The 24,466-nt window shown below is 33.9% G+C and overlaps 1 protein-coding gene across 1 annotated transcript in view; it reads left to right on the top strand.

Annotated features, from left to right (window-relative positions):
* Window positions 1–24,466, top strand: part of BMP5 (bone morphogenetic protein 5) — a 130,135-nt gene that overhangs the window by 74,206 nt on the left and 31,463 nt on the right. Inside the window, exon 3 of the mRNA XM_008013664.3 lies at window positions 7,102–7,250. Coding sequence (XP_008011855.3) covers window positions 7,102–7,250 — 149 coding nt within the window. The remainder of the gene's footprint in view (window positions 1–7,101; window positions 7,251–24,466) is intronic.

Genomic DNA, 24,466 nt, shown 5'->3' with positions numbered 1-24,466 from the left:
AACCACTTCCATTTCCACCCATGAGACATCCGGCTATGAGAGAAACAGTCATCCTAGCTATATTAGTTACTGATTTAGATCATATAAAGCTTCCCTGAAGGATATCAGTTCATTCTTTTAAAATATTGGTGCTCAACTGGTGGCATAACTGAGTCTTCAAAAGACCATCCTTTTGATGGGCAGCATGGGAAGACTGGTGACTTCCGTAAGCATGAGCCCATTTTTTTTTTTTTTATTTATCAGAAGCTATGCAATATGGAATTCCATGAATAAGTGAATAAGGCATTCTGGAAGTTCATGTGTGTTAATTTTGGGGAGAAGCATCATGGACAAAGAAAGCAGATTCATGTCCAGAGCACCCTTTCCAGAGACAACAAAGTAGTGCCCTTCCAGTACTGAAGTAAGTGTTCCAGTATAATTAGCCAAGCGCAAAGTGGAGATTTATGCCCCTGGGAAGTGCTTCTGCAAGGATTTATGGTAGAGATTTGACCTTATGCATTCCTAGAGCTAACCAGTCTTTTTAAGTCTGTTGCTCTGCCTCTGAAGCTGGGCTTAAGGTTCACAGGTCAGAGAGTCAGAAAGGAAAGATGCACTGCCGGAAACAAGGACAAAACAGAACCTGTGAAGATAATCTGGAACCCATGAGGATAAGGTGGAACCTACCTCCAGGTCTCCAACTTCAATGATGCAGTTGACTTTCTAGCCACCAAGTCCTTCCTTTTAGGAGTGGATGCCTTGCCCTAGATTCAGAGGAACTAAATAAGGAGAATTAGTGGGATCTGAAGGAGCTGTACACCCAACACCAATAAGATGAACCAGCAGATCTCCCCAATATGTCTAAGTTGCAGTAACACTTGATCACACGGTAGTCTTCTAAGTATAAATATGGCTATTGCTTCACTGCCACCTTCTAAATGTTACCCAAATTTCCTTTGTAGCCAACCCTAATCCCAAACTATACACTGTAGTTCCAGCTTAGTTGAATTGATATAATATAAAACCACCATGGAGTGTGAAAATATGTTAAATTGAAAAAGTGAATAAATGAATTAATAGATATATGGATTTGTGAAATGACAGCCAAAGTCACTTCTTAGCTGTTTCTACCCGTCTTATTTTAGACTTGGCTCAGATCAGTCTTTTAGTGGTCCAGTCCATATTTCAGTGCTTTTGTTCATGATAAGGAAAGCAAGTGAGTTATGGTTTGGGAGTAAAGGGAGTTAATATATTAGTGTTCTGAAAGTGGAAAATCAGGTTCTGGTTCCCCTATTGGCTAAGTGAACATGGAAAATTATTTGATTTCTCTTTAAATTTCATTATGAAAAAATAGTTTGGCTAAGTAATTTATATCTCACTCAGTTCTAATATTCTGTGATTTATTTTGGTTACTTTCAGAGTTAAAATCCCAGATGCACTGATTTCACATCAGACATTCTTGGTCAATTATTTTTTCTGTCTTATAATGAGAATGCTCCATTTATTCAGCTGACTCGAAAATAGAGGACGTTAACATTTCCAATACTACATGCCTGGTGTGCTACTAGGCCTGTTCACATCCCTTATATGTCTAATTATAAGGAGAACACATTATCATGATATAATGATATAGAATGATATTCCCTTTACTCAAGTAAAATCAAACAAATTAGAGGAAGAAGTAGAATGTTTATACACTTGAATTTTTGTGTAAACATAGGTAGATAATGAATACACTTAGACAAGACTATAATAGCTTAATATTTTGCATACATATTTTAATTCCATTATATGAAATTATTAATATAGTATTCCTTGTTTCACTCTCAAAACATATATGATGACTTTTTCTTCAAACTTGTCTCATGCATCTTTGACATTATGTCTTTATCACTAGAATCACATTTTTAATTATATATCACAGTGTTAATAAGTATGTCATCTGCAGCTCCATCTATGTTGTTTGAAAAGTAGAATTTTTTTGTGTATTTGTATATGATAATGTCATTGGAAATACTATGCTATCAAAAGTGCAGGAATCCACAGGTTGTGTGTGTGTGTGTGTGTGTGTGTGTGTATGTTTGTTGTTCTTTGCTTTTTAGCATTTATTTAACTGGATAAATGTTACATCCACAGTGCAGCCTCTGACTCTATTCTTATGTAAGGAAAGGGTACTTTGATTTAGAAAGTGCTTTCTAAAGTGCTTTTTAAAAAGGTGAAGTTTCACTGTGGGGAGGTGTGTGCAAACCTACCCCAAAGTCCCAGGAATCTGACAGGCTGAAGAGAGAGGCTGACAAAACCAGTTTCCTTGGAAGAAATATTTAATAGGGACTTAGGAACAGAAGCCATGTCTGTGTCTTGGGCAGCAGCAAGTTGAGATGGTGGATTCCCACACCATTACCCCCAGAACTTGGGTTTATATATCACAGGGGAGAAGGGATGGTTCAGAAGTGAACTGTAGGACAATTGAAGCATGATATCATAAAGGTTGTTTGACCTAAAGGCAGAATTTGTGGTAAGTACCTGCTCTTACACAAGGAAAATAGATAGACAGAAAATATTAGAAGCCTTCCCAGAACAGAAATTAATCAGAAGCCAATAGAGTGAATTCGCTTTCAAGATGGAGTTGCTTTGGCCTCCACAGGTAAACTTGTAAAGACAGTCAGTAGTTGAATTTTTGAAACAGCACTCCCAGAAATACTTTCTAATTTTTTTATGCCTCTTTACCTCCTTCGTCTCCTTTTCTCCTCCTTCTGCTCCTCTCTTTTTCTTCTCTTCCCTTCTTGTAAATACCAAATTAACACTGATTGAGGTCATTTGAAGGTAATGTGCTTCCCTAAATAATACTTTCCCAAACCTCACAGGTCAAAGTGCAGCAATTTAGAGGCATTTGTATTAGGCAGACCCTATAAAAGATTGCAGATTTAAGTGTAAAAGATTTAAGATTATGGCAGACCCTATAAAAGATTGCAGATTTAAGTGTAATTTACCTCTTAACCAGATAGATATTCAAAGTATTGCACTTTGTCTTGATCAAACCTTTTCAGGCAGGGATTATCATACCATTTTTAATATACAGGGAAACTGAGGCTGAGGAATTCCTTAATTGTTCAAGATCTGTCTGATCTCCAAATCTTTATAGCACTACATTGATATTGATAAAAAGATGATAAATATTAATTTCTTAGCCACATAGCTTCAATTTTCTCATTCCACCAATTAGCATTTTTGGTTGAGTTATGCTAATGATAGTAACTTAAATTCTGCTGAATTTTGGTTTCTGCTGCTTAGTCTTTAGTGTAGTGTCCTTCCGGTATTTTAAGATTCTCAAGGTTTGTTTGCAAAACTCTTTCTTCTTTCACTAAAATAAAAGGCACTCATGCAAGTAAATATACACAAACACACCAATAGCCCATGTTTAACTAGACATGTTTAAACTTCCGGTCATGATGAGTCAGACCTGCTCAAATGTATTTGTATCGACTATAAATGTATGTATATATTAAATATTATTATTCACTTTTGAGTAGCTAAACTTAATATTCCTAAATATTTCATATCTGATAAGTTTATCTGATACTACAAATCTAACTTTATCTGTTAAACATGACTTTGTGTTTAACAATGACATGACTTTATTAACTATATAGGAAGTTATTATACTGATCTATATCATACTCAAGATGAACAATGAAATTTTACCTGAAAAAGAGAAATGCAAATTTTAGTCATGATGATTTCTATTAATATAAATTTACTTTCACATATTTGTTTTTGAAAACCTCTCAATCTTCATAAGTGCTATGTTGTCAATACAGACAGACTATTCACCTCCAGGAATATTTACATCCCTGCCTTAAAACCCACTTTATTAGTGTTATGTATTAGTATTAGTGTTATGGCTTGAATTGTGCCCTCTCCCCCATATGCTGAAATCCTAGCCTCCAGTAACTCAGCATGTGACTTTATTTGGACATAGGGTCTTTGCAAAGGCAGTTGACCTAAAGTGAGGTCAGTAGAATGAATCCTAACCCAATATGACTGGTGTCCTTATGAAAAGAGGAAATTTAGACACAAAGACATGCATAGGAGGAAAGATGATGAGAAGGGATACAATCAAGGGATACAAGGGATGATGAGAAGACAACAATCTACCAGCCAAGGAGAGAGCCTGGAATAGATCTTTTCCTCTGGTTTCAGAAAGAACCGACCCTGCTGATACCTTGATTTTGGAATTCTAGCCTCCAGAAATGGGAGAAAATCAATTGCAAACTCTAGCCTGGTATTTTGTTATAACAGCCTTAGAAAACAATCACAAACACCATTCTGAAATATTTGCTTATGTACATTCATGTAATTTGTAGGCTTTGCTACAATGTAGGCTTTAATTTTAAGTATTGTAACTGCACCTTAAAGGATTTATGGAATTATTTTTGCTATAAATAAATATGTTTTTTCTATATACATGTATTCTGTCTATTGCGCTGTTCTTAAATGCATTACTATTTAAAATGTTCTTTTATTGGATATTGTAAGAAGCTCTTTAAAAAAGTCAAGTAAAACTGGTGAGGCAGGCAACTTTAACAAGTTTATTTTATACTGTTCATGGGAAATACTTAGGATATTTTACTATTCCCGGCAGTATAACTGCCATATTTTAGTGGAGAAATTTTATACTTCAAAAGAAATCCTCTCTAACATTCTACAGAATGGGGTTAGGGGGAACTTGTTTTTAAGAAACTGCTATGAAAGGGGCTGTATGAGTAAAAATTACAGAATTATTACTGCTGCGTTTATTAGTCATAGTCTTGATTCTTGTCAAGCATATTCTGTTGTCTATAGGTAATGCAGAAGAGCTTCGTATATGTAAAGGAGAAATTAAATTGTCAGTCACAAGTAAAATACTTTTGACCATTAATATAAAACTGCACTTATGAAATCAATTGAACTTTCATAACTTTTCAGAGGTGAACTAGAAATATGTGACTCTTTTTAGACCATACCACTTCATCTTGCTAGATTTACTTTCCAATTAATTTGCAATTTGCATCACTGAAATTTAGATATTTAGGCCATACGGGATGCTTTTTCTAAATATATACATTAAAACTGGAACTGTTTCCTTCATAGACATGCTGGAAAGTTTTGGGATTTGAACATGGAGAGTTTGGGGAATTTTTTCTTTTCCTGAAGAGATAGCACAATTTAAAAATAATAGAAAATATCATTGAAATGACTACCAAAAGAAATTTGTTAATTTTGTTTCTGAAAATTTACCTCCTTGTTCTTTTTTGTTTTCAATGTTTTTATTAATATCATGCCAAGGGATGACATTATGAGCCTTGCAGAATTGATTAGGACATGTTTGCCATACTTCAAATGAAAGCAGACCTGAAATCAGTGTAGCACTCAAGTATTTCCCAAGGTACAGGGTGACTCCTCCTGTTTAAGAAGTGAACAGGGTAAATGAGTTAATTCCAAGATTAAGGTCTCAAGAGATATTTACCAAATATCTCAAAACTTTAAGATAATTCTTATTTTCTTATCTGCTTATTTGGAGGATTTTTCAATTTAGGAGGAAGAGGAAGAATTTAACTGACATGCTATCACACTGGGACTATAAAGGGTTGTACACATTCTAGTGAGAACTAAAGGAATCATTTTATTGCTTTGTACGACATGCTTGTCACATATCTGCAGTATCTAAAACTGAGTCCTATATGAAAAAAGTGTTTCAAACCTTCCTTTGGTAAACACTATGACTGTAATTGTGAAAAGATGATAAAACATTAGATTATTTAGATGATTTCATTATCATATTACATTTACCTGAATTTCTCTAGATTAACAGAAAAAAAGTAAAATCTAGTTAGGAAACAAAGATGTAGTTTCTAAGAGACTGACACATTTTTTAACTTTGTTTTTGTTAAAACAGTTCAATTTTAATTTTAGAGTTTTTTTTTTAAAGTATGATTTATTAAAAATGTGTTTTCACATTTTGTAAGCCACTCTTAAAATGACTTCTATGATGTATGTGTTTTCACATTTTGTAAGCCACCCTTAAAGTGACTTCTATGATGTATACAGACAGAAAATGCAGTGAAATAGTATTTAACGTGGCTTATTATGAATAGCTCTGTTGTTTTCTATATAAATAATATGCTCTTAAATAGATTCAATACAATATCAAAGCTCATAAAATGCCTAAGGGTGTTATTTCTACTCTACCTTGAGGGAGATACAGTGTTTTACAGTTAACCTATTTGAGCCTGAATTTTATCAATACGAAGGAGCTGTTGTAAAGATTAAATGTCACAAATAGATAATTTTAGCTCAGAGACTGCCTGTAGTAAGAGAATAATAAATTATTCATTATAATTCAACAAATGTTTATACATTTGTAAATATAGTGCTAAAATTAAGATTCAAAAATACAAGTATAAATGTTAATAACAGTAACACTGTGCAGATTATTCTAAAGTACGTAAGTTCATATTCATAGCCATTACTGTCCCAAGGGGACTTAAGCTTGCAGAAGATATTAACAAAAGTTCTCATAGATTGTACCATTCAACTCATGGGATTTATCCTTAAACCAGTGGTGCACTCTAATCCTATCTTGGTGTTTGGTATCCATAAAATAATTATATAATAAAAATAGAAAAACTATTAGAAAACTCTTTCTAAAACAGATGATTACATTACATCCTGCCTGTGTTCCATTCATTTGAGAATTCACATTCATACAAACTGGAACAGCTACTTTCATTTGTCTCTATTCAGTTTAATCCTTTGTTTTGAGGACTACTTACAGATGGTGGTTACCAGGAACACTGATGACCAGAGATCAAATTAAGAGCACTAAGTCAGTTTATAAAGGCCAGTGAAAAGCAGGAAAATGGAAATTACTTTCAGATAGAGATTATTAATCTGTATCAGGTTTGGCTGGGAGCCTAGTAACAAAGGGTTTTGTGTCTTATTACTCATCATTTGAGTCACTTGTTCTCCTTGTTCTTTAACTCGTGTTATTTTACAGACTGCTTTTGTAATGTTTTCACTTAAGTCTAGGAAATAGTGATCTTCATTTAAACCTTTAACTTTTTTTGTTGTTCTTTTTCTTTTTAGGGATGCAGATCTGTTCTTATTAGACACAAGAAAGGCCCAAGCTTTAGATGTGGGTTGGCTTGTCTTTGATATCACTGTGACCAGCAATCATTGGGTGATTAATCCACAGAACAATTTGGGCTTACAGCTCTGTGCAGAAACAGGGGATGGTAAGCACTGAATTTTATATATTTTTTGTGAAGCTTGTTTGACACATCGAGTGTTATTGTTTTTTATGTGATGTAACCAATATATGTTTTATATTTATGATGTCCAAGACAGCACATTCCATAGCGTAGTGCAAAACTATATTAGTTAGTTAATCAATTTAGAACACATTTATCCAGTACATTTATTGTCAGGCTCTGGGGTGGGAGGTAAAGAAGATGTAGGTACTGCTACTGCTCTCCAGGGATTTTTAGTCTAGTGTTGAAGACCTGTATATGTAAGTTAAGTAGCACTACTCTAATGCAACAATACCAAAAGAAAGATATATATAAAGTGATATCGATCTTTATCTTGATTGTAGTGGTGGTTACACAACTATGTAATTTGTAAAAATTTATAGAACTGTACATCAAATAAGAATAAATATTACTATATGAAAATTGTGTCTTAAAGCTTGACTAAAACAAGGATAAACATGTATCAAAAGAGACATTAGGGAAGTAAAGGAGCTACCAATAATATGAAGTGGGAGAGAGAATGGGGATGGAATGAGTCACAAAAAACTGCAGAAAAATAATACCAAGTTAGTTCCTTACCTATTGCAATGTTTGATCAAAGACTACTGCTCCAGAATTACCTGTGGAAGGGTCTGTAGGAAATCTTCACTTTTGAGAAGGTCCAGAAGTAATTCTTATGCTCACAAGTGTTTATTGGGCACCTACTATATGCTGTGCACTTGTCGAGATTCTGGAGATATAAAAGTGAGCCAATGCAGATGGCTTTATGAGACTTGCATTTGAGTGATGTACGAGTTAGTAATAACACAGTAGTATTACTGAATGCATATCACAGCACACTGAGGAGTTCAATGGATCTGTGAACATAGGATGGTGACTAGATTTGAGCTATAATCTGAAATACAAAGATATGATTGGGGAAGAAGTTGGGGGGCAGGCAATTCAGACACATGGAACAGAATTTGCAGATTGTGGCGATGGTGACACTGGCATATTTGCTCAGAAGACTCAGAAAGCCTAGGCCAATATATTCAGAACTTTGTTGCCCTTTGATCACGCAAAGTTCAAATACTCTAAACTCAAATCTAGCCTTGCAGGTCATTTAAAATTATATTTGTCATGATGGGAGGATAATACATAATTTAATGGTGTCCTATCTTTAAATACTTAATGTTTAATTTTAAATATTTATAAAAAACATCATGGAGACCTACATTGAGCTGTTATTCTCTACCCCAAAAATATTATCAACAGGGACAGGGAGGATAATTTTTAAAAAGATCATTAATAAGAGAACGTATCGTATTTAAAGTTCACTGCTTCTAGTTGTCACAGAATCAGGCAAGAAAAACATTAGGCCTACAGTCTGCCTCCCTCATTTTTCCTTGCTGTGTTACACAAAAGCCTTGTTTAATAAACCACGGAGGTAAGTAAAAGTTGTGCCTGTCTTGGACCTTTTTCAAGTAGATTTGTTGCTATAAATACTGAAGACTTCATTATGGCATTGTTTTACCTGCAGCCAGTTTCACACCTATGGGTAATACCATGGCCGATGCTGTGATTGCAAAGATTATGTATATGGAATGAAGTTCATACACAAATGGAATATATTAAAGGGTTAGTCTAGTGAATGTGTTATGGGTCTCAAATCTTGATCTAGAAAAAGAAAGTTCTTACTGAAAGTGTCATAGGCAAAGTTTCAGACCTTTCCTCTGCTGTCAAATCCAGATTTTTCCGTAGCTTTTAATTACAATGGCTGAATTTTCATAAACAATTCAAATATTCTGGATTATAGGTTAGAGTCCAATTATGGCATTAAGATTATCATTAAAGGATCCTCAGAGTTCAAGCATTATAAATGTAGACTGAGTAAAGCATAAATTTAAATAATCTTCTAAGAATTCTTCGTGTTAAGCTACTGTACATTTTTGGTTCGAAATGTGACTGGGAAATTGGCAGTGGGGAGGTAAGCCATCGTTCCTTCCCTGGTATGTGGCCCTAACAAGAAAAATGAAATTAGTGGTATGTGCTTCTCCCACTCTCCTCTTTGGAGATATGCTTGAAATGTCTAACTAAACAAATCAAGAAATCTATGAAATATGATCAGCCTGTTTCCTTTTAATTTCCATCTTCCCTCATGCCCCATATGGATTTTCAAAAGTTTCTCTTTTTTATTTTTTTTGTTATCCCCACTCTTACATTGTATTGGTTCTCTCTTTCACTATTTCCATTATTTAATGTTGTTTTCAGTTTATCTTTTTCTCTTTGAGAACTAGTTGGTATTTTGACTTTCCCTTTCTCTCTGATTAATTTTCTCTTATATTGCATGGGTAATTTGACTTTAAATTACTAGTGTGTTAGTTTTTAGCCTAGAGTAAACTAATGTTTTACTCCTTTAAAAGGTTTCCAAATTCTATATTTAAGAGTTAGGTTTGAGACATACAGCCTTTTGTTGTTGCTTTTCTTTATCTCTCTGAGATTGTCTAACTTGAAGAATTTTCAGATGGTTAAACATGCTAGGCTAGCTGGCTTTTTGCTTTTAGGCAATACTTAACACAGATTTTAACCAGAAGTGGAGCAGATAGGGCCTTGGGAAAGTAACTGATTCTCCTGGCACCTTAGTTTTGTTAACTGCAACCTCATGGAGAATATACATGTGACATTTCCTTGTAAATATGAATAACCAGATGCTTCAGCTTATTACAGCTTCACTCATTACCATGGCTGGTGTTCTCAATGTTACATTGCTTCAGAGCAGACAGACCATCTTTCATTTTCAATAATATATTCCGAATGTTTTCTTCTAAGCAAAAGGAGTTGAAAATCATGAAAGGATGATACTCACGATAGTCTGCTTTCAAATTCATTTGTAAACTGTTATTCATTTATCCATTTGTCCAACACACAATTATTGAGTATCTGTGCATGCAAGGCAGCAGGTTACAAATCATATCACCTAAGAGACAGATATAGGTAGCTAATTTTAGAAAGAACAAAGTGCCCTAATACTGAAAAACATTGATACAACAAAGACACCATGGAAAAGCAGAACATACATGGCTAAAGACATCTGGGATGGAGCCAAAGGAGCTATGGTAGAGGTGGCCTTGAAACTGGGTCAGCAGTTAGGATCCTAAGAAATACAGATGAAGAGGAAGGGAAGTCATGGAAGTATGGGAAGCGATGGTGAGGACAGGATAATTCATTCCTGGATGAAGAAACAGTAAGTAGATGCACACCATGTCAAAATGGCATGGTATATTCTGGAAAAATTTTACAGTCCAGGATTGGCTAGAACAACTTTCGTGTATAAAATGTAATTGCAGATGCTATTAGGCAAGTGATCTGTAAACAAATCATGTAAGGAATATGAAATCTAAATTAAATGTAATATCCTCTTGTAGCTTGATCGTGAACCATAAAAAAGAACTAAACTTATTACTTTAATCAATCACAGTAACACCACCATGATTACAGGTTTGAATGAATGTCAGTTTCATGAGGTCATGGGACATGTATCACTCATTCGCACTTGTACTCTCAGTGCGTGGCACAAGAGTGGCGGGTCATATATATTCAAGATGTCTTGAATGGTAATTGTGTGAGTTCGTAATTAAAAGGCTCTTGTAGTTCATTTGCCACTGAATATGTTCCTTTTAAGAAAACATTCCAAACTGAGTTTTGGATTATTAGTAACTAAACCAGTTTAATGCAACATAGGAGCAGAATTTTGTAGAGCAAACCACAGTACAGAAGTTAAATAGTTTAAATCATAAGGAAAGGAAAGTCAGTGATGTGTATTATTAAATTTTGTTTAGCCTGCCCCTGTGAAAAAAAATACCAAAAAGGTCTAAATATATTTTGGGAATCAAAAGGCTGCTGAAACCAAAAGTAGCATTTTGATTCCTCAGAGAGCCTGTGGAAATTATGTCAGTTTATGAAATACTCTTTTTAGAAATTTGACAAATGAACTGCAATGGATTTGGCAAGAGCGTTCAAGAATATTTTATTATTTTTTCATGCTGATAATTATCAGAGCTCCATATGTTTGTTTCAGCAAAATAATACAAACATACGAGTAAGCAAATGAAAAAAATATATTGCTGCTTCTTAATGGCAAAATTTAGAGATTCCAGACAAGATGTTATATCCAGTTTTACAAAATTGGTTTTAAAGTTCTCAAGCACTTTCTCATGGTGGTTAATAAACCTCTATGATAAAATAAATTCTATTTTTGTTTTTAATAGCAAATGAATAGACTTAAATCTGTCCTAAATTATTGTAAGATTTCCAGTTCTCTACATTATAATGATACATTAATTAACTGACATACTAGGTCTTTATTGACATTGCTAATAAATCTACAGTAATGATTTTTCCTACACACATATGCACATAGTTTATTACACAGATAGCAATTTAGTCTAACTTTAAAGACTTGAGTTTTCCCCCCAACCACTATAATTTTCCATTGTTTGATGCTTTATATAGTTTAAGCCTTCCAAGTAGATTAATTCTTTTTTTCAAACTTGGGTTTATAGAATAATTTAGAGATGGAAAAACAAAGATAGTATTTTTGGGTTCATTAGAATGTCTTAAAAAGCCCTATGTTTTCAGACATTTTCAGTTTGGCAATACTCGGAATGAATTTTGCCAGTGACTTTTTTTCTTTCTATTCAAACTTGCTTATATATCAAGAAAAATTCAATCCATATGTTTCTGATTCATTTGTATTCAAGTCATCAAAATGTTGTTTTGTCAGAGAGTTGTTTAATGTCCAAGAAACATTATAAGGTTATTTTTTAGAAGTAGGACTCTAAAAGCCATTTTGAAAACAGAGTCATAGCGTAATTTTCAACCACATCAAGGTAAAACTTTAGGTTTAAAGTCAGAAAGTTTAAAGTTTCACTAAATTCTGTACCCAAATCAAGAAAAAAGATTTCAGAGGTATTAAACTGTCAAATTATATTATAACTGATACTTAAATGTAAAATAAAGAAACTTACTGCTTATAGTAACTTAGAATTTAAAGTTTTGATATTTAATTTAAATGAGGATAAATGAACAGATAGCTACATTCTGGAAATAAACATTTTAAAAAGAAATCATTAGGAAAACTAGATTAAAATCTGGGCTCTGACAAAATATTTACCATTTTAGCTATTGCATCAATAAAATGAGTGTGATAGTAATTACCTTACAAGGAATGTGAAGTTGTATTAAATGATAGTAGCTGGCACATGATAGGGCACAAATAAAGGTCTGTATGATAAACTGGACTAGAGATTGTAGAGACTTTTCACTTACATTAGCTCTGGTTATCACTCCTTTAACTTGGGACTAGTTCTTTTATTGTGGAGGTTTTACAGATGATTTAAATAAATTTTAGATAAATTCACAAGTGATAGTCCACAGGAAAAAGGTCAGATTGATATATATTCTGAAACTTTGAGTTGACAGCAGAGTATATAGGCAGTAATGTTATTAAGCTCATGTTTAATAATATTGGTTGATAAAATAATTACTGGTAAGAAACTTTTAACCTGTTTCAATCTAGGGTATGAAGTCAATAGAAATGAACACTCAGACATATGTATCATGATCAATTGATGCTTATATTAGTTGGCATCAACCAATGATTGATGCTTATATTCATAGACATCACAGAATATTAAATTATTAGTACTTAATATGGTAGTTTTTTGAGACCCATTTTGTTCTTAGAAAAATAACATATTTTTGGAGATTACTAATTTCATCAATGAAAATAAGGGAAACAAGCTTCTTGTAACCCAATAGGATTATATATGGGGCTAATTTATTAAAGGCTAGCCAACATTAGCATAAAAAACTCCTGTTTAAAAATGCCTCAGGACAAATTACTAGTATTTGAGTTAGTAAACCTATTAGTAAGCATTAAACAGTAGAATGGATTCTAACAAAGATAATTGAATTTATAAGCAGGATTTTAATGTTCGTAGAACACAAGATCAAATAAATATCAGTAGTCTTTGATAAAGAGTACAGTCCAATGGTCCCTAATACCTGTTGTGCTGATGTTTATAGCAAACCACATAAAATCTCCACCATATAAATGGTATTTCCCAGAAAATGATTGGAAAGCTGAGATTTGAGATTTTGAAATTTAGACTTTAGAAAATCAGAGATTTTCTAAAAGTATCAACAGTTTAATCCTCTTTCATTTTCGCCAATATTATTCTGCAAACTTCAAATGACGTATTTTGTTATCAGGACAATTAACTTGAAAGTGGGTAATTTTACATTTCATTATGCAGGATGTTGCTGTGTTCTCTCCTTTTCAACCTGTGATAATTTTGGTTGTAGTTGTTCATTCCCAGTAATTGACAACTGTTACAGCTGTCTTAACAAAGAACAGGATTCATCTTTTAGTACAACCTTGGGTTGTTTTTCATTCCTACCTGCACAGTAATTTGACATACTGATAACATTTCTTTTCCAAATTAAAATATCCAGTAATATCTCCTAAATGTATTCTGTTAAAATAAGTTTTTCCAAAATTGCCACATCTTTTGAATTGCAGTATATTCCTAATTAGAAACGTATATTCCAGTATCTAAAGTCCACATGTGATTATATATTAAACAAAGGTATAATTTGCAACTGAATATTCTTTTATGTTTATAAAATTTAAGTGTATTTGTGGGAGAAATGCAGAGTTCTTAATATAATATCTACTTAAATTTAATAAGTCCTAGAATCTGCTATTTTTAAGTGGAAGTATCTGGCTAAGTTTGTTGTGTTATTCTTCGTATCCCTAAGAGAATTGTTTTTACCTCAGGGAAAGAACTCAAAATTAAGCCTCTGTGTTGTCAGAGGTTTAATTTATCTGTGTCAAAGGTTAGATGATCTATATGGCTGGGTAATCTGAATATCAGCTGACAGTGCTAATAAGTAGCAGAAGAAATTCCGAGACCAAGGGTGATATTTTTCTTTTTCTCCTGCTGTTTTGACTACAGTTTCTCATTATTATTTATCTAAGTTCAAAAAGTTGAATTATGTCCACTTATCTGAGGATCTTTTAAACATTCTAAGATTTGATAATATTTCCTTCTCTTATCTGAATCTTATCTTTTGAAGTAATTAAGTCATTTTTGTTCATAAAACCATATGGCTCCCCTTTTGCTGAATTTATGGTGATGACAATTGGTTTTAAATAAATAAATGAGAGAGTATCTATATCCAAGAAACTGAAAGAATCACATATCTTGCTAGAGGTTCTGAAAGGAAAAAAGAACATATACACTTATGATTTGCTCTAGATAAATATTGTTATAAATAAGTAGTTCTTTGTGTACTGTCTAATGTTTAAGGATAATTAGATATTGACTTCTGGATTAATATTTAAGAATAAATTAGGAGGACAGCAGAAGAATAGTTATCTTCCAGTACCTGAAGAAATAAAATTAATAAATAAAATTGAACTTTTACTCTACAGTCCACAAGTTAAATCAATGTGCATGAAAGGCAAACTGAGGACTCTTTACAAAAGACAAAAATCCCTGAATAATGGAAGCCAATGGCCATAGAATTGTTCGTTCCGTGAGGAATAAGCTCTATGTGACTTGAAGAATTCACTATTTAGTTGACTTCTTGTCTAGGAATTACACTGCATAATATACATTTTTAGGTAATTTCTACAGTCACTTACAACCTTGCTGCATCATATAATGGTAAACCAATTGTAATCTTTAAGCATATATTTATACTTTAAGCATTATATTCATGTATATAAAAATACTATATGTAGAGAGGGTACAGTGAATCGAAATGCATTGTCTTAGAGGAGGCTGGTATTAAATAATTATATTCAAACCCCAACTTAAGATATTGTATAAAACCAGTGATGGAGAAACTGGTAAAGAGAAACAAGAAAGCTAGGCATGTTTTTCTGTGCGCATGCGTGTGTGTGTAGACATGGAATACCCAGGCATATACACAATCTCAAGTAATTGTGTTAGGGATCAAATATAAATTCATAGTTGAAAATCTATAATTATGAAAATTTCTAGATAGTTCTTCTTACAGCATTTAGCAGGATTGTATTTTCTTTTTAAGTGCCATACTAAATGTTTTAGTATCATAGCAAAACATAGAACTCAATCTAAAGTTTTCCATAACATTTTAGAGTGGCTTCTACTTCTATCAGATTTTTTCGTGAAATTTCGAAAACATCAGAACATAAATTATCTATGGCCATGTGTTACTTTCTGAAAATCTTTTTTTTTTTTTTTTTATAAGAAATTAAGCCTTGGAGAAATATTTAAAAGATGTGGCTAAGAGAAACAACTATGTTGATCATTTTAATCTGAATGTTTAGCAAAAGTGTCCATTGAGAATTCCTGTATATTTATGGTAAAAATGACTAGATTTCTACTGAAAATAAATATGACATAGATATCCCTTGGGGTTTGAAATCAGTGTTTGTTAATTTTCCAAACCCATGTAAGCTGTGACCCATGGGTTTTCTAACTCGCGTAATGTCTTAAAGCACATTGGAGAACATAAATCTTCCCTGTATGCTTTAGTTTTTTGTCATTTTCCCACTGCATACAAATGAGCAAAATCTTTAATATGTCTTTCATGGCAGGAGAAACTGAACGTAAATAATGGATCACTGTTAAATTTCTACTTGGTTCAACCAAATATCTCGTTAATTCTCTTATTAGCCGTATAGCATTTTCATAAAATATACTCCATGTATTTCAAACTCATTCTCACAGATATCCTCTTTTTTATACGCTGATTTCAGCAATACCTTTTGCCAATATCAATTTGTTCTTTTATGCTAATATTTAGTATTTTTGAATTCTACATGGTTAATCCAGGTTTGACTTTCTAGGTATATCTTTAATTCATTTTCAGTAAGAATTTAAACCATGCATTTCCTGTGATGGACAACTGAAATCAAATAAATAACATTAGTGGAAACTAACATTGCTGAGAGCTTACTCAGTGTTAAGCATTTTGCTAAGCTCTTTAAGTGAAATATCTACTTCTTCTTAACCCATTTTATACATGAGTAAATGTAGCTTAGGAATAAATCTAAAAATGATTTGATTTCAGGGCCAGCCTCTTACAAGTTATGTTATTCTTTTATAAATTCTGAACTGAAAAATAATTGTATTGTTATAATTTCCAAATAAAACAATGTCATTAAAATGATTATTATGGGACAGATTTGAATTTTATGCTGTATCTGTTGGGAATTATTTTTGAGTTTTTATATTTTCTCTCTGGAGTTTAATTGTGATGTGGCCGACAATACGTAACAGTAATTCTGTCATATTTTTTATTTTCTAAATCAATCTCTTCAATTTTTTTGTCTCTTTATGTAATTATAGTTAATTTGATAAATTAATAAATCAGAAAGGAGAAAAAGAAACTTTTCTTCTGCCGATGATTCCCTTCAACATGTAATTTAGTCAAATTTAATCTCTTTATTTAGAACTTGATAATGAACCCTCTCTTCTTAATTTAGTCTTGTATGATGATTCGTAGGCAGAAAAGAATTTTTCTTTATAAATAGATACTGATTATAGAATATATTCAATAATAAATTGAAAGACTAAATTTTGCTGTTTAATCATGTCCATTATATAAACAATATTTTAAAACTAGTCTTTTTTTCTCTTGAAGACTTGCATCTCTTTATTATGTCCTCTTAGGATAATAACATAGTAGTAAACATTTTAAAAAGAATATTATGGGAAACATTTGGCATAGTCTAGTTAGTTCTCTTCTTCAAGTCCCAAAGAAGGTAACATTTGTAAATTGAGACTTGCAGGTTTGAGCATACTTAAGAATATCTTAACATAATTGGCAGATCACAATAACTTAATTCAGAAGTGTTAGCTTTTAGTTTAGTTTATACATATTTGAATGAGAGCCACATGGTTAACATAGTTTGCTTATCCAAAGTTTAGCATCACAACTAAAAATCATCTCTGAAAAAAGGTTTTAAAATTATTGACTTAAAGTAAGTAGTGACAAACAGGGAGTTAGTTGTGGTTCATTATCTGGCAAAATATATATTTTACTAATTTTTAAGAGTTCTTTTAATGAAAAGGGGTTCAGAAGTGCTTGGCTATGTCTGTATTTCTGTTTTTGATTTTTCCCTAATTCAGAACAGTAACTCTGGAGTACCAGTCTTACCAAACAAATGCCAAAGTCAGAAACCTATTTCAGTTTTTGTTGTTTGTTACATTTTCTCTTCTAGACTCTGTAGCTAAACTAATCATCTATGGGGTATGTTCATGTTAATATCAATTTAGGGTCATGAAAAATATAAAATATTACTTATTGTCATCATACACTGGAGTTGACCCTTTCTCTTCTTTTCTTTCTACTTAAGTTTTACTTATTGTTGACACATCTCTCTCAAAGATATATTGCAAAACTAACAGTAGTGCTGGTATTTGTATCCTGAGCAGAGAGCACAAGTGGGAAGAGGAGAGAATCTTTAATCATTACAAGGCATGAGCAACCACTGTGGCTCTATGCTGCTGAGAGTTAAAGATTGGCATGCCCTCTCTCACCACTCCTATTCAACATAGTGTTGGAAGTTCTGGCTAGCGCAATCAGGCAAGAGAAAGAAATCAAGGGGATACAGTTAGGAAAAGAAGAAGTCAAATTGTCCCTGTTTGCAGATGACATGATTGTATATTTACAAAATCCCATTGTCTTAGCCCAAAATCTCCTTAAGCTGATAAGCAACTTCAGCAAAGTCTCAGGATACAAAATTAATGTGCAAAAATCACAAGCATTCATATACACCAGTAACAGACAAACAGAGAGCCAAATCAGGAATGAACTTCCATTCACAGTTGCTTCAAAGAGAATAAAATACCTAGGAATCCAACTTACAAGGGATGTAAAGGACCTCTTCAAGGAGAACTACAAACCACTGCTCAGTGAAATAAAAGAGGACACAAACAAATGGAAGAACATACCATGCTCATGGATAGGAAGAATCAATATCGTGAAAATGGCCATACTGCCCAAGGTTATTTATAGATTCAATGCCATCCCCATCAAGCTACCAACGAGTTTCTTCACAGAATTGGAAAAAACTGCTTTAAAGTTCATATGGAACCAAAAAAGAGCCCGCACCTCCAAGACAATCCTAAGTCAAAAGAACAAAGCTGGAGGCATCACGTTACCTGACTTCAAACTATACTACAAGGCTACAGTAACCAAAACAGCATGGTACTGGTACCAAAACAGAGATATAGACCAATGGAACAGAACAGAGTCCTCAGAAATAATACCACACATCTACAGCCATCTGATCTTTGACAAACCTGAGAGAAACAAGAAATGGGGAAAGGATTCCCTATTTAATAAATGGTGCTGGGAAAATTGGCTAGCCATAAGCAGAAAGCTGAAACTGGATCCTTTCCTTACTCCTGATACGAAAATTAATTCAAGATGGATTAGAGACTTAAATGTTAGACCTAATACCATAAAAACCCTAGAGGAAAACCTAGGTAGTACCATTCAGGACATAGGCATGGGCAAAGACTTCATGTCTAAAACACCAAAAGCAACGGCAGCAAAAGCCAAAATTGACAAATGGGATCTCATTAAACTAAAGAACTTCTGCACAGCAAAAGAAACTACCATCAGAGTGAACAGGCAACCTACAGAATGGGAGAAAATTTTTGCAATCTACTCATCTGACAAAGGGCTAATATCCAGAACCTACAAAGAACTCAAACAAATTTACAAGAAAAAAACAACCCCATTAAAAAGTGGGCAAAGGATATGAACAGACATTTCTCAAGAGAAGACATTTATACAGCCAACAGACACATGAAAAAATGCTCATCATCACTGGCCATCAGAGAAATGCAAATCAAAACCACAATGAGATACCATCTCACACCAGTTAGAATGGCAATCATTAAAAAGTCAGGAAACAACAGGTGCTGGAGAGGATGTGGAGAAATAGGAACACTTTTACACTGTTGGTGGGATTATAAACTAGTTCAACCATTATGGAAAACAGTATGGCGATTCCTCAAGGATCTAGAACTAGATGTACCATATGACCCAGCCATCCCATTACTGGGGATATACCCAAAGGATTATAAATCATGCTGCTATAAAGACACATGCACACGTATGTTTATTGCAGCACTATTCACAATAGCAAAGACTTGGAATCAACCCAAATGTCCATCAGTGACAGACTGGATTAAGAAAATGTGGCACATATACACCATAGAATACTATGCAGCCATAAAAAAGGATGAGTTTGTGTCCTTTGTAGGGACATGGATGCAGCTGGAAACCATCATTCTTAGCAAACTATCACAAGAACAGAAAACCAAATACCGCATGTTCTCACTCATAGGTGGGAACTGAACAATGAGATCACTTGGACTCGGGACGGGGAACAGCACACACCGGGGCCTATCATGGGGAGGGGGGAGGAGGGAGAGATTGCATTGGGAGTTATACCAGATGTAAATGACGAGTGGATGGGTGCTGATGAGTTGATGGGTGCAGCACAGCAACATGGCACAAGTATACATATGTAACAAACCTGCACGTTATGCACATGTACCCTAGAACTTAAAGTATAATAATAAAAAAAAATAAAAATTAAAAAAAAAAAACAAAAAACAAAACAAAACAAAAAAGATTGGCATGCCGGTAATAAGATTATAAGAGAGAGAGGAAAACCAAAACAGAAACAAGCAAAAAACAAAGGCATCTAACCATCAAATCCAGTAGCATATGTTGGAAGTGGCAATCAAAATTTGGATTAGACTAAGAATACTTTGATAATTAAATTATATATCGCCACTCCTTGAAAATGTATGCTAATGTCTCTTTTTGGGGCATGTAACTGAATCTAATCTTTTTGTTACAGTAATTTGAATCTAAGTTTCAGTTAGAGTAGAATAGCAACTGGGGAAGCCACCTGCCGCCTTATGGCTGGTAAGAAGTACCGAGTCTTCATCTTCCTACTTACTTACTAAGGAAAGTCTGATCCTGAACTTAACGAAAGCAGCAGCTATAACATTGTTCTTGAAAACTATGATATGTATGCCACTGACAGGCTGTTTTTCCTCTATTCTTCTCAAGGTGAAAATATACAGAAACCCAAGATGAAAGTATCCACCAATCTCTAAAAAGTGGACTACCATGTACTTAGAGGGAAAAGCACACTACTTTAGTAGTGTGACAAGGCTGAGTCAAAAATCCGACTCTTTTTTGAGTCTTATTTTAAGAGTATAACAGTTGCTTTGCTGTGAGGACTAAATAAGATGTATACAAATCAACTGGTAAAATACTTGTCTTCAGTAGATGGCAGCTGTTGCTTCTCTCTTCATTTCAGAAATGTTGAATTGGCTTTTTCAATTCTTAATGTCCCTGATTCTTTGAGACATGCTTCTTATTACTCTCAGGTACCAGTTATGTTCATATGTAGAAGTGTTCTTCACATTATTTTTCTCTGAAGTAACACAACTGATAGAAATATGAAAGTTCTACTTATGCTATGAGGTCAGATGACACTGCTGACCTCGATTGAGCACAAAGAGAACACTCTTGGAAACCAGCTATTATTTTGCATGCAAATGGTTCAGTATGCTTTTGCTCTGGGGGCCAGCAAGGAATCATGGTGGTGTGAGATTTCACCTTGTAACTGGTCCCTTATGTGAGGCAGGCTAGATGGCATTCTGGCCGTAGCCAGATACTTGAAAAAATAGTGAAGAAAAATTCTGCTTCTTTTTACTCAGAAAAATGCTTTATGATCAGCCTTCATATGTGAAGAAAATAAGCCCCAAATACTAAAACTCCACATTTTTAAATTTATTATTTATAATTGAAACAATCATTGCACATATTTATGTGGTACAATGTGATGTTTCAAAGCATGTGTACAAAGTATAATGATCAAATCAAAGTGATTATCACATCCATCATTTTAAACATTTATTACTTCTTTGTGGTAGCAGCATTCAAAATGTGTTCCTGCAGAAGTAGTTACTATGGCATATTACATTAGGTATCTCAGTATCAGTTCTCTAGTGCATATTTTAGAAAATATATTTTACTTTTTTTTCACTTTCTTTTTTCTGGAGTACAGAATAATTTATTTTTCTTCTATGTTGCTGGTACTAGACTGAGCCAAAGATCCTGGAAGTAGCCTATGATCATTTGATAGGTTCATGTACAAATCAAAAGGGAAGGTCAAATATTTAACAAATATGATTTTCTGTATGATAGGTCAAGGTGGGAGAATCACCTGTGGTCAGGAGTTCGAGACCAGCCTGGTCAACATGGTGAAACCCTGTCTCTATTAAAAAAATACAAAAACTTCACCAGGCATGGTGGCACATGCCTCTTGTCCTAGCTACTTGGGAGACTGAAGGAGGAGAATCACTTGCACCTGGGAGGCTGAAGTTGCAGTGAGCCAAAATCACATCACTACACTGCAGCCTGGGTGACAGAATAAGACTCCATCTCAAAAAATAAAAAAAAATAAAAAAAAAATTGGAATAATATAGTAGCTGGTAAAAGAGTATCTCCTTTAGATACTCATAAGTTTCCCAAGTAACTACTCTAAGTTTCAAAGACCTCTTTAATCACTATAGGTAAAATGCAGAATACTAAAATTTCACTGCTGTGAAGCAAACTAAAATGTGTTTGACATCTAAAAGCGTTTTGTCATTGATGTTGTAACACAAAGAGTTTCATTATAGTCTTATTAAAATCCCCCAGGCTTCCGAAGGAAAAGATTCTTTCATTTAAGATATGTACAATTTTTATTTTAAAAAGTCACATACTAACTGGAGAACAAAACAAAAAATAATTCACTGTTCTCATGGTTTTGTGAAAAGAATGTTTCTGCTGTCTTAAAATCAATGAGGGCTATAAGACCAACTGCTAACCAATCTTTTTGGGGCATGTGACAGATGATGTCTGTAAAGTTCATAGGACCTCAGGGGAAAGGTGCTATATATAAAGACAAGAGCTATTAAAAAGTAAGTGCTTTTGTGGAGGTAAACTACAGTTCCTAGCGTGAGCTTCATATTTCCAGCAGCTGAAAATAGGGACCAAGTAAAACACATTTGTTGGGCTTGTCATGCCCAAGACAGTAAGCCCCTCATTTCAGAGTGATGTCCCATGGAAGGAAACTAATCATTTTCCATCACCTCAGTCCTGCCCTCCATGCAATAAAACATTTCAGCATACTGGACAGCTTCCACAACTGGGCACAGATCTCTGGCCATGCTGCTTTATGGTTCTCGGCTTCTTTGTCCTCAGGCCCTACTTTCTGGAGCCTCATGAGCTTGGGTTCTCAAGGGTTTGTGTTTCTCCCCCTGCATGACTTTAGTTACCATGCCAGTGTTTCTGACCAAATATCCTGTTTCTTTTCTAAGCCCCATCACTTTATCAAACTGTGAGGCATGACAGTATCTTCTGCAAAATTTTTAGAATGTCAACACTTCAAAAAATCTTGATCTCCTTTAAACTTCTTTATCCCTAACACACCCTGATCATATAGAAAAATGGATTTCTTCTACTGTTATATGTTACCAGGAGTTGTAACCACTTTTTTTTTTTTTTTTTTTTGAGACGGAGTCTCGCTCTGTTGCCCAGGCTGGACTGCAGTGGCACGATAGCTCACTGCAAGCTCTGCCTCCCGGGTTCACACCATTCTCCTGCCTCAGCCTCCCAAGTAGCTGGGACTACAGGTGCCCGCCACCATGCCGGGCCAATTTTTTTTTTTTTTTTAGTAGAGACGGGGTTTCACCATGTTAGGCAGAATGGTCTCGATCTCCTGACCTCGTGATCGGCCTGCCTCAGCCTCCCAAAGTGCTGGGATTACAGGCGTGAGCCACCACGCCTGGCCGTAACCACATTTCTTACCCACAGAAAACTCTCAACTCATAGTTCATATCAGTGTGTCAGGGTACTGCTACCAATAGCCTTTCCTGGATTTTATTTTTCCAGCATGTCTTTTTTTTCCCCCCTTTACTTATGAGCCACAGAATCCTATGCTTGTTTGTACATATTATTACATTTGTCCCTTCCTTTGATTTTCACACATTACCAATAATATATAATTATCAATATATAATATTGGTAAAGTGGCTTTTTTTAAAGATTACTCTTTTAAATGTCAGTAAAAAGAAGAGATGAGAAAAGTCCCGCAAAGGTATTATACACCAAACAATATTCCGGGGTTAAACAGAACCCCAGAATTACTGTGAAAAATCACTCAAAAATCTTATCCTGTTCTCTACAAAGAAAATTTTAATACTTAAAAAAGTTTAAAATCCCAACTTTTCCTCATTTTTGTTTGAATTTATAAAGCAATGTAAACCATTTGAAACCATTTGAAAAACAAGAATGTAATAAGGAGGAAGGCTGAATTTCCATTTGTGATACTTCAAGTCTATGTACTTAAGTCTGGCAACAGGTCTGCGCTTTTACAGTGAAACTAAAAAAGACGCAAAATTTTCATCAAAGTATAACAAAATTGAAATTCGTAGCTAGATTACGATATACTTAAGATTATAGAAAATTTAAGTACATATTGAATTTAAGTAGACAAATTCTATCTTCCCCACGTTCCTTAAAATCTGATATAAAAATGATCTATTCTGTATTCTGGGTGGTGAATTCTATACTTTTTAAATGATCAGTTTGTAAACAGGGTACAATTCTAGTATAATGTAGAGTCACAGAATCCATAATTTCACAGTACCAGAATCAAATTTAATCACAGGTTGAAAATAAGTAAAGATAAGATAGATGTGTGGATGTGAGACAATGCACTGATTTGACTACTGCTAAGGAGTCCATAATGGATACTGCAAGAGTCTTTTTGAAATGAAGAAAAGATAATTTGTGCACCAGTTCCATCACAGGTGTTTTGGGTTAAGCAGTCAATTACTGTGGGTTTAGAGGAGAAAAAAACAAACTGGAATGTATGCTAACATCTCAAAATGATATCAACGTTTAGACTCTGATAAATCCTCAAATGAATGTTTTTCGAACTGTGTATCCTAGAGGGAAACTCAATGATCATATTTGGAACCACTTATCCTTATAACATCAACATGTGTCTGAAGAGCTGTTTTATGTCAGAATCTCCTTTAATAACTGTGTTTAAAGAAATAAACATCTTGAAAGTCACA

Source organism: Chlorocebus sabaeus, chromosome 17, assembly GCF_047675955.1.
Source record: "Chlorocebus sabaeus isolate Y175 chromosome 17, mChlSab1.0.hap1, whole genome shotgun sequence".
Taxonomy (NCBI): domain Eukaryota; kingdom Metazoa; phylum Chordata; class Mammalia; order Primates; family Cercopithecidae; genus Chlorocebus; species Chlorocebus sabaeus.
Note: the sequence above shows the minus strand (reverse complement) of the source record. Positions and strands in the feature narration are given on the sequence as shown.